General features: G+C 38.7%; 1 protein-coding gene across 1 annotated transcript; it reads left to right on the top strand.

The window, feature by feature from the left end:
* The first annotated feature begins 113 nt into the window (after nt 1-113).
* Nucleotides 114-16,148, top strand: LOC139465233 (leucine zipper transcription factor-like protein 1). Its single transcript, XM_071246905.1, has 10 exons — nt 114-198; nt 2,230-2,357; nt 4,670-4,864; nt 5,364-5,490; nt 7,994-8,059; nt 9,722-9,808; nt 10,497-10,559; nt 13,245-13,349; nt 13,879-13,982; nt 14,699-16,148. The coding sequence occupies exons 1-10, from the start codon at nt 196-198 to the stop codon at nt 14,718-14,720; spliced, it is 900 nt and encodes a 299-aa protein (XP_071103006.1). The 5' UTR covers nt 114-195; the 3' UTR covers nt 14,721-16,148.
* Nucleotides 16,149-16,608: the final 460 nt, after the last annotated feature.

The following is a 16,608-nucleotide window of genomic DNA, read 5'->3' as shown; positions in this document are numbered from 1 at the left end:
ATTTTTTTAATAATAGGGAAAAATATATATTAGCAAAAGCATTTTATTTTTGCATTTATTTCAATGTGTGCGCACCTGCATTAGCCTCGGTTTCGTTGAAGCATCGCATCCGTCCACAAACCTGCTTGGGGATAATTCATGAATATTTGTAGCAACGATTTGTCTCAAATAGCAAACACTTCAACTTAACTAACGATGGTAAAAACATTTTTATTTTGGTTTCAGAGTATGTCCGACAAGTTATGCAATGCTATTAGCACATATATTCGACTCCTGTAACTAGAATGACAGCGTGTCATACCTAGCGGCACGACACGAATCATTTTCTATGTTGCTAGAGCCAGGAGTGTTGCAGATACTTGATATGAACACATAATGTTTCGGAGCTAATGAGAAACACATTGCGACTTTGCATTGAATAAATTAGACGTTTCTTTGACAGTTTTTGTTTTATATCTGTATTGATAACCTTTCTACTATATTATATTTTGTATTAAATTAAGATGATTGAACAGCACCTTATTATCATATCATCACTCAATATTAGGCTACTTCTCATTTCTGTTTTAGTGCCAATGTTGTGCATGTGATGACTACCATTTCGTTTTATCTAGATTTGCAAAGGATGAGTTGATAAGCACATTTGCCTAAAAAATATGTCTCTCAATTGTCGTCATCTTGATAGGGTCATGTACTTGTTAGATAATATTCTGTCAGTATCTATGACTGTAACTGTGCTTGCTAGAATTCACAGGCTGACTATGATCTTTTTAAATTCTTTTGATGGACAGTCATGCTTTCTGTCAAATAAGAATTTTAACCCAATCACACCTGAAAATTCCAATACAAAGGTTTCTACAATTGCAGGTCAGGCAGAGATCAGTTTCTCCATATTTTGTACATAAAGTGAAGTTCCATACAGCTGTTGCAGCCATGGAAACTAACTAATGATAACATAAATATTAAACCCTTAAAAAGGGCAAATTTCTACTAGTCCTTATGATACCTTAACTATTGGGCTGTTTTGCAAGGACGAAAAGGACTAGTGCCAATGTTCTATCACTGCTTGTGGCCATGGTGTTATATACAAACATGGCTGCAGACTTGAGAAGCATGAATAATTTCATTTCATTTTCAATAATTTTGTGTCTGATGTGATTAGCTTCTCTTTCATCTGTTCTCGAACCCATATAACGCAATTTTTTCACATTGTAATAAAAATTCTGATCTTCTTTCACATGTCTGTGGAATTATTTTTTTTCATAAATTCTCTTATAGTATGTCTATAGGTGTCTATTTCATTGAATTTTGAGATTGTTCTTAGGAATGTATCATATTTTGCTGACCTACCCCCCATTTTATGTAACATTTATACATGCCCCCCTTCCCAATACAAGTCACATTTTTTCATAAGTGTTAACATTATTAGAAGCTTGCATTTTCCACAAATGTACATAATAATATGGCCACCCGCTGAACATCAGACTGTTCTGAAATGAGAGGTTAAATAGGCATATGTTGATACTGGTTTAACTTTGTTACAATTATCACAAACGAAAAATAAATGTTAATGAAAGCCCAAACTGTTGAAACATCTGATCGATATAACAGTTATTAACACATGAACACTGCAACAACAACAGAAAGCATTTCTCTCCCATCAGACTCCTCTTGTTTTGAATGTGTAACGGATCATGTTTACATTAAAACAAGTCAGTGAACAAGATGCACACAGTTTTAACAACCATTTATAAAATTACAAATGAACAATTGGTACAACTCTTGTAGGTGTATTGTACATACACTCAATTTTATGAGAATACAGCATGTTGTGTCTGTTGTTTGTCTTTTTGATGCAAATGTACCATGTAATTTATACTTTGCTTGAGCCCCTTGCTTGAGCCCCTTGCTTGATGGGGCACGGTTGGCCCAGTCGTTAAGGTGCCGCGATTCGCTGTGCAGTGTTGCGTCCCTTAGGCACGCAAGAAACCTATGATTGTGGGTTCGAATCCTGGTTCGCCCCGATTATGTTTCTAGGTTTGTCAGCACCATACCCGTGCTCGTGGTTTTCACCAAAGTGGTAAACGTCTGAGACCTGCATCACTTTCGAGCTTTCCTCCCACATTAAGATGACTGGAATACTGTTAAAAGCGTTAAACCCAACTCACTCACTCACTCACTCACTCACCCACTCACCCACTCACCCTTGCTTGATTTGTCACTGTGCAGGCTTCAGAACTAGGAGTGAACCAGCACCACCAGTCCCAAGTGATCAACTACATTCGTTTTGCACGCTACCAGAGAGGTCAGAGGTTACGGGCTGTAGATGCCTGTTTTGATGAACTACGAGACAGTAGGTAAGACTTATGTTTGAGTGCTTCATCCTTTTGATAGTTTTGTTAATTTTCATCATTTCAACATGTTTTGAAGGCAGGACAATCTTGTGTTTCTGTTGTATCCATACCAAGGTTATTGCTAATCGTCTCCATGGTATAGGTGTGACCACAGTAGTGGAACTATTCCACTACATGATTACACCTTGGCTAAGCCTTAAATGATGTTAGTGCCACGACTCTCATAATTTTCCCCCACCATGACATCGGGCGGGGATATGGGAACAGAGTTTGTCCGTCTGTCTGCTTCTCAATGTGGACAACTTTTCTCAAAAACTATTCAAGTTAGAGAAATGAAATTTTACACTCTTATGTTACTGGTCACGATCTCAAATGAGTTTGGAAATTGGAGTCGTACAAGGGAGTTATGTCCCTTGCTACATGCTTTTCAACTTAGTGCATATTGTGTGAAATTGTGGACAAGTTTTCTCAGCAACTACTGAAATAACATGAATGAAAGTTTACATGCTTATATTAGAGATACTTGTCAAGACTGAGTTCGTAAATTGGTGCCATCAATTGTTTTACAGAGTTATTGCCTTTGCCCCATGCTTTTCAACTAAGTGCGTAGTTTGTGAATTTGTGGACAAGTTTTCTCAGAAACTTCTTCTGACGTTACATGAATGAAACTTTGCAAGCTTATCTCAGAGATGCTTGTCAAGATTGAGTTTCTATAATTGGTCCTGTCAAATATTGATTTACAGAGGTATGGCCCTTGCTCTGTGTTTTTCAACTTAGTGCATTCTGTGTGAAATTGTGCACAAGTTTTCTAAGAAACTACTTACCTTAGCTTATCTAAGAGATACTTATCAAGACTTAGTTATTTTTTCTTGTTTGTGTATTAATTTCACTTAAATCAATTTTTCTGATGACATAAAGCGGCTGAAGTGGCTATCTCTTTTTAAGGCTTTATGGGACTTCTTTTTATAGTTTATATTCACTACTATATGAACAAACAAAATTCTAATGTGCCCAATTGTGGGGGATAGTGATAACACTGTTTTCTTGTTCTATTCTGGGGCGATTCCCCACATGGGTAAAGCGTGTGAAGCCAATTTCTCTTGTTCCTTGCCTTAATATTGCTGATTGTGGCATAATACCACACTCACTCATCATTCTATTCAAAAGTATGTGTGTTACAAAAGTTGTCAGGCTAATATCACCTTTTTTGGTGGGTCCCTGAGATATGAATATTGAAAATGATGACTCCAAGCACAGGATGTTGAAAATGTAAGATGTCAAAATGAATGTCTCCAGCATGCCCGGTGTTGAAATGTTGAAGGCTAGTTATCATGCTTATATGGCATCTTTTAGATAATCTGTATGTATACTTATGCCTATGTCTTTTTCCTCTGTGGCCTAATGGATAGAGTGTCAGCCTGGAGAGGGGAACATTGGTGGTTTAATCCCTGTCTGTGTCATACCATTTGTAAAAAAAAATGGTACTTACTGTTCTCCTGCCTTGTGCTCTGCATTAAGGCTTGGAGACAGTGTACTAGGGCTGGGACGGGTAACTCGGGTACCCGGGTTGGGTGGGTACTGAGTAGGCCCCGGGTACCCACAGGACTACCCGGACCCGTGGTTAGTTACATGATATATTGTTTAATGACAAAAATTATCAAGAACTCCATGGTTACACTTTAAGTCACTAATGTTCGCATTTCTTTCTGACTGTGCACCAATTCCTTCTGATTGTTCATATGGTTGAAGAAAGATATAACTTAATTCAGCTTCAGTGTATGAATGACCAGATTGTTTAATACATGTATCTAAATACGTTTTGCCAGGGATATGCTAAAAATGTTCCCAATCGGACATTTTGAGACATCTCCTGAGACCTACAGTGGGTACCCGGGTAGGGTAGGGTAATAGGGGTGGGTACCCAGGTAGTAAATTTGGACTCATCCCAGCCCTACAGTCTTCTGTGTCTGAGTGATGTATCCATGTAAAACTCTGCATAGTATCTTAGTGGGCTAGCACTATTAAACTGGCATTAGTCATGATTAGTACAAGCATCCACACACACACGTGATGTTTCATCATATTTCACCTCACCTAACTTCTAAGACTAACTTGCCCACCTCGTAAGCAGCAATATTTTAAGACTATTACACACACAGCTTGCCAATCCATTTCACCTCACTTCATCTTGGGCTGGTAAACATCTTTGATCCGCATCTCTTTGGGTTGTCCTTCCACATTATTCTGCTATACCATGAAATGGCTGGAGTACCGTTCAAAGCCATGGTAAACTCAACTGATGCACTAACCTCCAGGTTGACGGAGGGAACATTCACCATTGATGAGGTGACGGAGATGTTGGAGGGTCTGCAGACCGTGGTTCGGAGTGAGGCAGAGTCGGAGCTGCTGAACACGGCCCACACCAATGTGCTGATGATGAGGCAGATGTTCATACAGGCAGAGAAGTGGCACCTCAAGCTTCAGGCTGATATCTCCGAGTTGGAAAACAGGTAGTGTCACGAAGCATTAGATCACAGATGTCTTCATGCATGTTGAATTCTTTCCAGTTACAAATCTTTCAAATAATCATCATGTCAGTTCCATGCATTCATTATTACATATTTTGCAGCAAATGATTAATGAAAAATTACGGAGTAGTAAATTAATCCATGTAATTTTATTACATCAATTCTGCTGTTAATTTGCAGAATATGCTATTCTTCTTGGTCAGTCTTGTGTCATAGGTATATTGAAGGTAACTAGTCGAAAGGTAAATAGCTCTAGCATTTCTTTTCTTTTTTTTTTGTTATGTGATTGTTTGACAAATCTTGATGCATGATTTACCTGTTTTTTTTAAGAGTTTCCATTTATGAAATAGACCACTGAGTTATAATCTTTACTCATCTTTTGAAAAAGCATATTTTCATTCTGAAAGGGAAGACAAATAGGGTGGTTGATCTGATTGTAGTGTATGCCTATATATGAAATTATTGAAATATACACTTACAGAGACCTTTTGGAGCAGATTAAAGAATTTGAGGAGCGGGAATTTGCGGGTACAAAAAGAGACACAGAATTTACACCATCAAAGCTAGCTCCCTTGAATGAGACGGGTGGAACTGCTTTGTTACACATGGTATGTTCAGGAGTTAGCTCCCTTGAATGAGTCGGGTGGAACTGCTTTGTTACACATGGTATGTTCAGGAGTTAGCTCCCTTGAATGAGACGGAGGGAACTGCTTTGTTACACATGGTATGTTCAGGAGTTAGCTCCCTTGAATGAGTCGGATGGAACTGCTTTGTTACACATGGTATGTTCAGGAGTTGGCTCCCTTGCATGAGTCGGATGGAACTGCTTTGTTACACATGGTATGTTCAGGAGTTAGCTCCCTTGAATGAGTCGGATGGAACTGCTTTGTTACACATGGTATGTTCAGGAGTTAGCTCCCTTGAATGAGTCGGGTGGAACTGCTTTGTTACACATGGTATGTTCAGGAGTTAGCTCCCTTGAATGAGTCGGATGGAACTGCTTTGTTACAAATGGTATGTTCAGGAGTTACATCACGACTTATTTGAAGCCGCAGTTGGCACAGTGGTCCAAGGCAACTGGTCAGAGTTGCGTCCCTTGGGCACGCCAGAAACTTGAGATTGTAGACTCAGATCCCAGTTCGCTGGATTGATTCTAGGTTTGTCAGCAGCATACCTGTGCTTGTGGGTTTCAGCAAAGTGGAGACTATCTGAGACCTGCATTTCTTTGAGATTTTCTCCGATATTATGCCGCGATATAACTGGAATACTGTTCAAATCAGTGTTAAGCCAAGTTTAAGCTATAGTGTCAGAATATTTTGTTGACACTGCTGCAATATTACAACTCTTTATTGTTACAGCAGTAATATTACAACTCTTTATTGTTACAGCAGTAATATTACAACTCTTTATTGTTACAGCAGTAATATTACAACTCTTTATTGTTACAGCAGTAATATTACAAGTAGATTAGACACAAGTACCGTTGGTCGTAAAAAGCTTCAAATCGCCCTTAAATAGGTACAACCAGCTGCCTAGAAACTGCCCCACCCCGAAACTTCACTAATGATCAAGCCTGTCATGTTATTAAATTAAACACAAAGACGGATAACTCTAAACTGCTTGCTGCCGATGTTGACTGCTAAAATCTGGCAACAGTGGCACTCAACATTTTATTAGCTCTTTACTCGTTTGCTGTCACTGAAAATCATTACAAAGAAACTTACATCAGTCTCTATTGTCTCATAACAATTCCATCAACTGTAATTAATCAAATCAGAAACAGACATGAGCATTGATCTGTCCGGTCAGGACTCTGACTCTTGTAACACATTGTCAGGTTGCTTTTATTTATCCAAATAATTCAATATCAGCTGTTGATTGTTGATTGTCAATCATTTCACATAATGTACAAAATATTGACCAAATCTGGCCTTGTACTTGTTTCCCATCAATAACTCTAACACATAATGATCAAAGTGAACCAAAGTCACTTGGTAGATGTTTTATATATACAGGTGGCCCAGTCATCTAAAGCACCACAATATGCTGTGCAGAGTTGTGTCCCTTGAGCATGCAAGAAACCTTTGGTCGTGGACTCGAATCTATGTTTCTAGGTCTGTCATTGGGGCGGTCCAGTAGCCTAGTGGTTAAAGTGTTCGCTCACCACGCCAAAGGCCCGGGTTTGATTCCCAACATGGGTACAATGTGTGAAGCCCATTTCTGGTGTCCCCTGCCGTGATGTTGCTGGAGTTGCGAAGGAATAATGCTACAAATCTTCTTGTGCATAAGTCATGATGCAAGTGATGATGAATATCAGCATCCTTTCTCACAACATTGATCAATCTATCATCGCTTGGTCACTTGGTTATTGCTCACCTACTGAATTTTGAGCATGAGACGACCCCTCCGGTTATCAAAATATATGTAATCCCTCAATGGATGCCGCAGTTCACTTTGATGAGACTTGCTGTGTTGTTTCAGAATTCGAGACATCACTGTTGTGAAAGGCCCCCATGCACTGATTCAACAATGTGAGAAGCTTTGTTGTAAAGCTTTCCAGTAGATGTGTTGATTAAAGTTCTTGAATGGCTGTTTTGCCATAGCTTACTCTAACATGTGTAAATCTCTCTATACCATGTACCAGTATACAGGCATGACAGACCATTGACAAAATAATAGGTTTTAAGACACTTTCTCTATTTTCTTTAACAACTTATGATGGCAAATGTCTGTGACGATGCAGTTCAAACTGAACTTTGCCGCAGTCAGATCATGATTCTGAATGTAAGTGAGGTGATCAGCTTGTTGAAGAGCTAGCCAATGACTGTTTGATCCAAGACAAGAGGTTGTCATTGCTTCCTTTGCCTCTTCTTGAAAATGATCCTACAATGTTGTGCCCTACTTTTCTTGCAACTAGATTGAACACTGATTGAGTCCATGATCAAAACAGGCCTTTGACATGTCACAAAATGATGGCTAAAGGGTTGAACACAAATCCAAAAGGATTTCTGGCAATATATCTATATAACCCTATTTACCTTACTTGTTTACAAATTTTAGTCAGATACAATATTGTTTAAATACCCACATGATTGCTAATTCATTTTGCAGAAAATAGAAGAATTGGAAGAAGAGAATAAAACATTAGAGCGCAAGCTGAAGCTGTATGAAGCACAGGTGAGTTATGTCCCCTGAACTGTCCTCTGGAGGAACTGAGTTCACTTAGACAGATCCGGGATGCTCTGGGATTTCGTAAAAGGCGACTAATTGGATCGGGTGGTCAGGCTCGCTTACTGTGTTGATATACGTCATCGTATCCCAGTTGTGTGGATCGATGCTAATGATGTTATACACTGGATTGTCTGGTCCAGACTCAATTATTTATAGACCACCGTCATATGGCTGGAATATTGCTAAGTGTGGCGCTAAACTACAAACAAACTCTGGGATTCAGACATCTTTGCCCCTCTTTGTTGCATATTTAACAAAGAACAACTGCATCAAATTAAAGCCAATTAACAGTCACACTTTTCTTACTTGATGGCTGCAGATTTCCCCTTTATATAACAGTACAGCTCACATTGAGTGTACCTTGTGGGTAATATTGCCATGGCTCTAATTTCTTTCATTATTGACAGTCTCTCACAAAAAGAATAAAAATAAAAATGTGCTGAAAGCAGTCAATATTAGAGTGATCAAAGGTCACATTTCTCGAATACTCCGCACAGACTTACTAACCAAATATTAGAAATGTTTCCAAATTTTGATCCCAAACAGTTGCCAATATACTACAGGCCAAGATGACCAAACAGCCAAGGTGATAAAGATGAGCACTCTTCACACTAACTGTTGAACACCAATGTCCAAGGAGTATAGTCGGCCCTTATCAAGACATAACCTGTTTGTGTACTTCACCTGTTTGTGTACTTCACCTGTTTGTGTACTTCACCTGTTTGTGTACTTCCCCCGTTTGTGTACTTCAGCTGATTGTGTACTTCAGCTGTTTGTGTATTTCACCTGTTTGTGTACTTCACCCGTTTGTGTACTTCACCCGTTTGTGTACTACACCCGTTTGTGTACTTCACCTGTTTGTGTACTTCACCTGTTTGTGTATTTCACCTGTTTGTGTACTTCCCCCGTTTGTGTACTTCAGCTGTTTGTGTACTTCAGCTGTTTGTGTACTTCACCCGTTTGTGTACTTCACCCGTTTGTGTACTTCACCCGTTTGTGTACTTCACCCGTTTGTGTACTACACCCGTTTGTGTACTTCACCCGTTTGTGTACTTCACCCGTTTGTGTACTTCAGCTGTTTGTGTACTTCACCCGTTTGTGTACTACACCCGTTTGTGTACTTCACCTGTTTGTGTACTTCACCTGTTTGTGGACTTCAGCTGTTTGTGTACTTCAGCTGTATGTGTACTTCACCTGTTTGTGTACTTCACATGTTTGTGTACTTCACATGTTTGTGTACTTCACATGTTTGTGTACCTGTGAATACATTAGGCTACTCTGTGGAGTAGTAGTGACATCAAATTTTTCTCAGCTCGTGAATGAGGCAACATAGAACTCCGGGAAGTCAACTGAGCCCTACCTTGTGCAAAGTTTGCACTGCAAACCCTACCATTGTCTGACATTGATGCTGTGTGCAGCCTTCGTAATTATCACTAGTCTGCTAGCCCGACACTACCAACTTTTGCTGAGGACAAGTGAAAAATTTGATGAAGGTAGTCCTCATTGACTAGTTGCATCTGTTGTTTCTGTAGGATACTGAGACACCCCATAATGGTTTCACATTAAACTGCCATGTTTGTGGTGACATAAAGCCGCTTTTGTCTTCAGATGAGTGATGAACAGAAGCGGCAACTCAAGTTGTCAGGGGATTTGGACAGACTCAATTCTCAGATGGGCAGCATGAAGGGAAAACAGGTAAAATTACAAAAATAATGATACTGAAATGAGGATTTTTTAACAAATATCATTTTATTTACACCTCTTTCTATTATTCATCCACTTCTGTGCATGGTTTGATTGATAGAGCATCTGCCTGGAGAATGGATGGCCGGTAAACCTATTTTCACCTTGTCTTTATATTATTCTAGCATTGCCATTTTATAGGGAGCTACATCAAGTGTAGTGACAGCGATTCGCTGTGCATAGTTGTGTCCCGGTTCAAATCCCGGTTCGCCCCGATTATGTTTCTAGGTTTGTCAGCACCATACCCGTGCTCGTGGGTTTCACCAAAGTGGTAAATGTCTGCGGCCTGCATCACTTCGGGCTTTCCTCCCACATTAAACTGACATGCCGTGATATAACTAGAATACTGTTATCGGTGGCGTTAAACCCAACTCACTCTCACTAAAAGCAGCGTTAAAACCCAACTCACTCGCTCACTCTCTACAACTGTTTACTTGAAAACTGGCTAATATCCATTAAGATTGACCCATATTATATTCTGTCATGCGAAAACAGAACTCCATGTCACCGGATTCAACTTTTTTTGGTATTCGCTATATAATATGAATAACAGTAAGAAAATTAGGAAGATTGCCTTGATCATGTTGATGTATGAATTAATATCACATTTTTGGTTTTATGAAGCCTGCCTTGTTTACAGGGCGGTGCCGACTCGGAGGAGATGAGAAGGAAGCTGGCCGACATGCAGACAGAATTAGATTCTGTAAGAAATAGAAAGTCAAACGAAAAATATTTTGTTTCAAGTTATTATATATATTTTGCAGTCTGTGACTTGCCCAAAGATCGAGTCTAGTAAAATTCTGTTTGGTCTTCTAAGCTCAGGTAACAATAGTCCACATGATAACACTCGACTCTTTTGAAAATAGTGCTAAGAGCCATATTTGAGTTAGTAGACTCAAAAGTATTTTGCACCGACTATTTTGTCATGACAGACATTATACATGGTTTTATGATGGAGTCAAAATATGATAATATGTACATGTAATTTCATGAAGTGCAAATTCATTATCAGGGGTGCAAATATACCATGCCAAACTAGCCTGACCTTTTGTTGGACGTCAGACTGGAAGAATTTGTACACTCTAATTAGATAGGATATGTATTCTCCCATTTATCTCACAGTTTTACCCAGATTTGAAGATACATGCTATTTATGGAGATTGTAGCTTATTGCATTTTTATTTTCGTTGTTCAATAGTGGTGGAATGACACACCAATGCATCGACGGATTGCGATTTTTACTTCTCTATAAAAGTAACGATCACAGTCACGTAAATGTATTTGGTTATAATTGTTATACCAAACACTAGTAGTGAAAATTAGTAGTGAAAACTTTATATTTTATTCCATTATGCCATACTTGATGCTGCCAACTGTAAATCGTCAGTGTGCCAGGTATTTGGCAATCCTGTCTATGTAAAAGATGACTTATGCACCACACATAAGAGCACATGCATGTATTGTTATACATATCGGATCCTGTACAAGGTATTGAATCACACAGTTGGTGTATCGTCCCTGCCCTAGTGTTCAAGGTGTGCAATTTGTTGAAGAAAGGACAGATTTATGTTACGGATAACACAAAGTAACAGGACACTTGTTACAATATTGTACAAGCCAGTCCTAGTGTTCAAGGGGTGCAATTTGTTGAAGAAAGGACAGATTTATGTTACGGATAACACAAAGTAACAGGACACTTGTTACAATATTGTACAAGCCAGTCCTAGTGTTCAAGGGGTGCAATTTGTTGAAGAAAGGACAGATTTATGTTACGGATAACACAAAGTAACAGGACACTTGTTACAATATTGTACAAGCCAGTCCTTGTGTTCAAGGGGTGCAATTTGTTGAAGAAAGGACAGATTTATGTTACGGATAACACAAAGTAACAGGACACTTGTTACAATATTGTACAAGCCAGTCCTTGTGTTCAAGGGGTGCAATTTGTTGAAGAAATGACAGATTTATGTTACGGATAACACAAAGTAACAGGACACTTGTTACAATATTGTACAAGCCAGTCCTAGTGTTCAAGGTGTGCAAATTGTTGAAGAAATGACAGATTTATGTTACGGATAACACAAAGTAACAGGACACTTGTTACAATATTGTACAAGCCAGTCCTAGTGTTCAAGGTGTGCAATTTGTTGAAGAAAGGACAGATTTATGTTACGGATAACACAAAGTAACAGGACACTTGTTACAATATTGTACAAGCCAGTCCTTGTGTTCAAGGTGTGCAATTTGTTGAAGAAATGACAGATTTATGTTACAGATAACACAAAGTAACAGGACACTTGTTACCATATTGTACAAGCCAGTCCTTGTGTTCAAGGTGTGCAATTTGTTGAAGAAATGACAGATTTATGTTACGGATAACACAAAGTAACAGGACACTTGTTACAATATTGTACAAGCCAGTCCTTGTGTTCAAGGTGTGCAATTTGTTGAAGAAATGACAGATTTATGTTACAGATAACACAAAGTAACAGGACACTTGTTAACATATTGTACAAGCCAGTCCTTGTGTTCAAGGTGTGCAATTTGTTGAAGAAAGGACAGATTTATGTTACGGATAACACACAGTAACAGGACACTTGTTACAATATTGTACAAGCCAGTCCTAGTTTTCAAGGTGTGCAATTTGTTGAAGAAATGACAGATTTATGTTACGGATAACACAAAGTAACAGGACACTTGTTACAATATTGTACTTTTCAAGCAGTCATTTGTAATACATGAGAACCTTCCACTTCATGTCTCCATGTCCGTGCGGCATTTAAACCAGCCTGTATATTCGTACTGCACATGCATTTTGTGCGATTTGATTGTTGTAGCCAGTTTATTCGTAATGCAAATGCTCATTAATGTCAGAGCTTAAAATTTTCCTTACAGAAATTTGGTCAGTAAACTGTTAATTCATTGGATAATCTACAGGTGAAACAAGAGAGTGTCGTCATAGCTGTATTTTAAGTTTGTCAATGCTACTGGGACCCAAAGTCCAAACCTAGGTGTAGCATAGTTAGCAAAAAAGTGTAGTATCAATGATGGAAGACGTGGTGCATACGTCTTCTAGGCCTACAACTACAGACAATTAAATTTTGGCAAATTTCATGTCCATGAAAATCTTTCATATCGACGCCCCATTTTATTGTTATAACTTATAAGTCAACTTGGATTTCTGCGTGGCATCAAAGTAATATCGTTTGGTTTGTTTCTATCAATATGTAACTACATAAATGGCTCAATGGTCTGTACTCTCAAGTTTACTGTGCAGGGTTGTGCCCCTTAGATCTGCAGGATTTGCTGATCAAGGGTTGGAATCCAAAATTTGTCCTGATTATGTTTCTTAGTCATCACCACAACCTTCATTATGTATTTGATGTAGACACGCAAGAAGGGACAGTTGAGCGAGGCCAATATGGAGACTGACTTGGCTGGTACCAAACATGAACTTCTCAGAATACGAGAGATGTTGGAAATGGCTGAAAAGGTAATGACACTTACTTGTTAGCTTTTAAATGTTGAAATGTGGAAATATCATTTTAAAAATCATTTCCCTAGATTCGTCCAATATTTTCTGTTGCAGCTGCTATTATTTGCTCCTTGAACATTCAGATGTACTCGGCTTCTTCCACTACTTACATAAAAGCTGGTCAAGATTGGAATAGTGATGTTGCATGATGTTGTTTTTTGTGTTTTGTCAAATCCTGGTGCACAAAGTTTGAACAATATGACTTTTTTAAGACTGGTTGTTGTTTAGTGATGATAATTAGGTATATTTGTATTTGAAAAAAAGGAAACAAATCACACACAAAACTTCTATAAGGAAGGGTCACAACATCTGCCAGATTGGTGCGCCATACATGGTCAATTAACTCTAGTTCTGATTCCTCCGAGGAGTCTTGGTTGAAATGATATGCATGATTGAGAGTTGAGTGGTGCTCTGTAATGTTGAGTTATCTCCCTTGGATTAATGACGACAAGAAGAAGAACATGAAGTATTTCTGTTTTGGTTGCAGGAACTGGAGAAGAAAGTGAGCCAGACCAATCCATTCAAGAACCTCAAGCAGATGCTCATGAAGAAGAATGACCAGATGAAGGAGCTAAGAAAAAGACTATCTAAGTGAGCATCGTTTTGTCAGTAAAAATTTTAGAACACTGCAGGAACATTGTGTTTCTGTGGGAACCAATGCTTAATCAAACTGAAATTCAATTTTTGGATTTAGGAGATGACAGCATGTCCAATTAGGATAATATTTTTTCAAATTAATATAATAATTAGAGGTTACTTATGTAATCAATTTTCGGACTCCTTTTTTTTCCCCCGTGAAGATCCGGGGTGGAATAGGTCTTCAGCAACCCATGTTTGCCGTAAAAGGAGACTATGCTTGTCATAAAAGGCGACTAACGGGATCGGGTGGTCAGTCTCGCTGACTTGGTTGATGCATGTCATCAATGCCAGTTGTGTGGATCGATGCTCATGATGTCAATCACTGGATTGTCTGGTCCAGACTATATTATTTACAGACCGCCGTTATACAGCTGGAATAGTGCTGAATGCGGCGTTCAAACAACCAACCAACCAACCAATCTTTTTTTTCATTTCAATGATCCATACCGTTGTTAATGGGAATCTGAGTGGGTTTAGCATGATAAACAACAAATGACACACTAGAAATTCACTTTAAAATAAACTATTTTCAGTATGTTTGTGACAATTATTTACCGTATTTGGTATACTGATGTAGGATAATCTTTAAACACTGATTCACTTTCCATCTGTTTCTTCGTCACACTTTATATAATATATTGTTTACTCATTGTGCCTTATCCTTTCAGATACGAGACTGTTGAAGACTGAATGGAATGTGCTATAAATATACGTGCACATATGCTGAATGCCACAAAGTTACTGTTAGTGTTTATTTTACGTATTTTCTTTTCATCTATGCTCTTCATCTGTGATATTTCAACAACTGCATATTACCATATATGCCATGGCAACATATACTTATTAATCAACAGGGTATGTTTATGATACGCAATTTTGAAGGTCTTTTTGCCAGCTGCCATACCAAATTAGTCAAACATATACTACTCAAAAGAAGTTAAGGACCACTGATTCTTTCATGGTATGGTATGGCATGACAGATTAACTATAGTAAAATGGAATAGTCAAGTGGTCCTAAACTTCTTTTGAGTAGTATAGATTAAATAGTATAGAGCTGTGGAGAACTGATCTCAAGGTTTGTAAAAGTCATTTGTGTTTGTGATTGATGCTAGCCCTATCTGTTCACCTATGATCTTCAAGTTCTGAGGTCTAATTCAAACAAGTTCTAATAGTACAATTAGCGATGCAGTTCTGTTGTATTCCGTCACTCTGTGACTATAGCCTGAAGCCCGAGTCAACTAAATATCTGTCCGGTCTAGTAAGCTCAGGTAGTAATAGTCTTTGTTATGACACTAAATTCTGCGGAATGTGATGCTGAGAGACATGTTTGGGCTAGTGGGCTCAAAAGTGTTTGGGGGCGGTCGGGTAGCCTAGTGGTTAAAGTGTTGGCTTGTCACGCCGAAGACCCGGGTTCGATTCCCGACATGGATACAATGTGCGAAGTCCATTTCTGGTGTCCCCCACCGTGATGGAATATTGCTAAAAGCGGCGTAAAACCATGCTAACTCACTCACTCAAAAGTGTTTTGCACAGACTGTGCCGTACAACAGAAATCAGTTTTGCTATCCATCATGTTAACAGGCATGAGAATGTTTCTGTTAAGTTTCCTTAGCATTTGTATTCAAATTATGAAAATTAATGTCACGAAAAATCTTGTTATAGATTCTGCTTGTTGAAACTGTTTATTATCTCAGTTGCCACAGTTGGGAATCATAGGACGGCATCGATAAATGTTGATTTTTTAATGAATATTTTTTGGTTTGTTATCTAACTGAAACCAGATGTAATCAGTATGTTATGGCCTTAATCTGATGGGATTCCGTCTGTCAGGATTATAATAGGTTATCATTGGGACCAGGGGTCTTGGGCATCCCAGTCATTGAATGTGCTGCAATTCATTTTGCAGAGTTATGTCCCTTAGTCATGTTAGGATCAGCTTATTGAGTGTTTGAATCCCAGATTTGTTCTGATCCATGTTTGTGGGTTTCACTAAAGTGTTAAACATCTATGACCTGTGTCATGGTGAGCTGTCTTCCCTTGTGGAGGTGACACGCCATGATATACCGTATTCGACGTAATAAGCGCCCAGGGCGCTCTCAAAATTAGAAATAGGGGGCTCTTATTTGAATAATATTTTGGTGAAAAAAACAGAGTTGAAAGATAGATTTCGTGGTTTATGCTGAAAGACGAAATGTTTATGTATGACAGATATATTTTTCCAGAATTTAATTGCCCATGATTAAGGATGCATATAACACACGAGTGCGTATTATACGCGAATTAATAAGTCTTGTGTACATTGATCAATCGGAAGGGGTGCCAATTGGGATTATTCACTAGCCAATATATTAGCAAAAATCGCCGTGGGCGCTTATTAGAGCGGGGCGCTTATTACATCGAATACGGTAACTGAAATACTGTTATAAATAAGTGGCATAAACCGCGATTCACTCGCTCACTCACTCCTCCTAGTCCGTTTAAGGCCAGCACACTTGGGTGTGTGACTCTTTCCGTGATTGACTGTCCCATGTCATGGTGACTAGAGAAGCAAGATTATTATATCATTTTATTTTGAATA

The sequence above is a fragment of the Haliotis cracherodii genome, unplaced genomic scaffold (assembly GCF_022045235.1).
Source record: "Haliotis cracherodii isolate W230 unplaced genomic scaffold, xgHalCrac1.p SCAF_18, whole genome shotgun sequence".
NCBI lineage: Eukaryota > Metazoa > Mollusca > Gastropoda > Lepetellida > Haliotidae > Haliotis > Haliotis cracherodii.
Note: the sequence above shows the minus strand (reverse complement) of the source record. Positions and strands in the feature narration are given on the sequence as shown.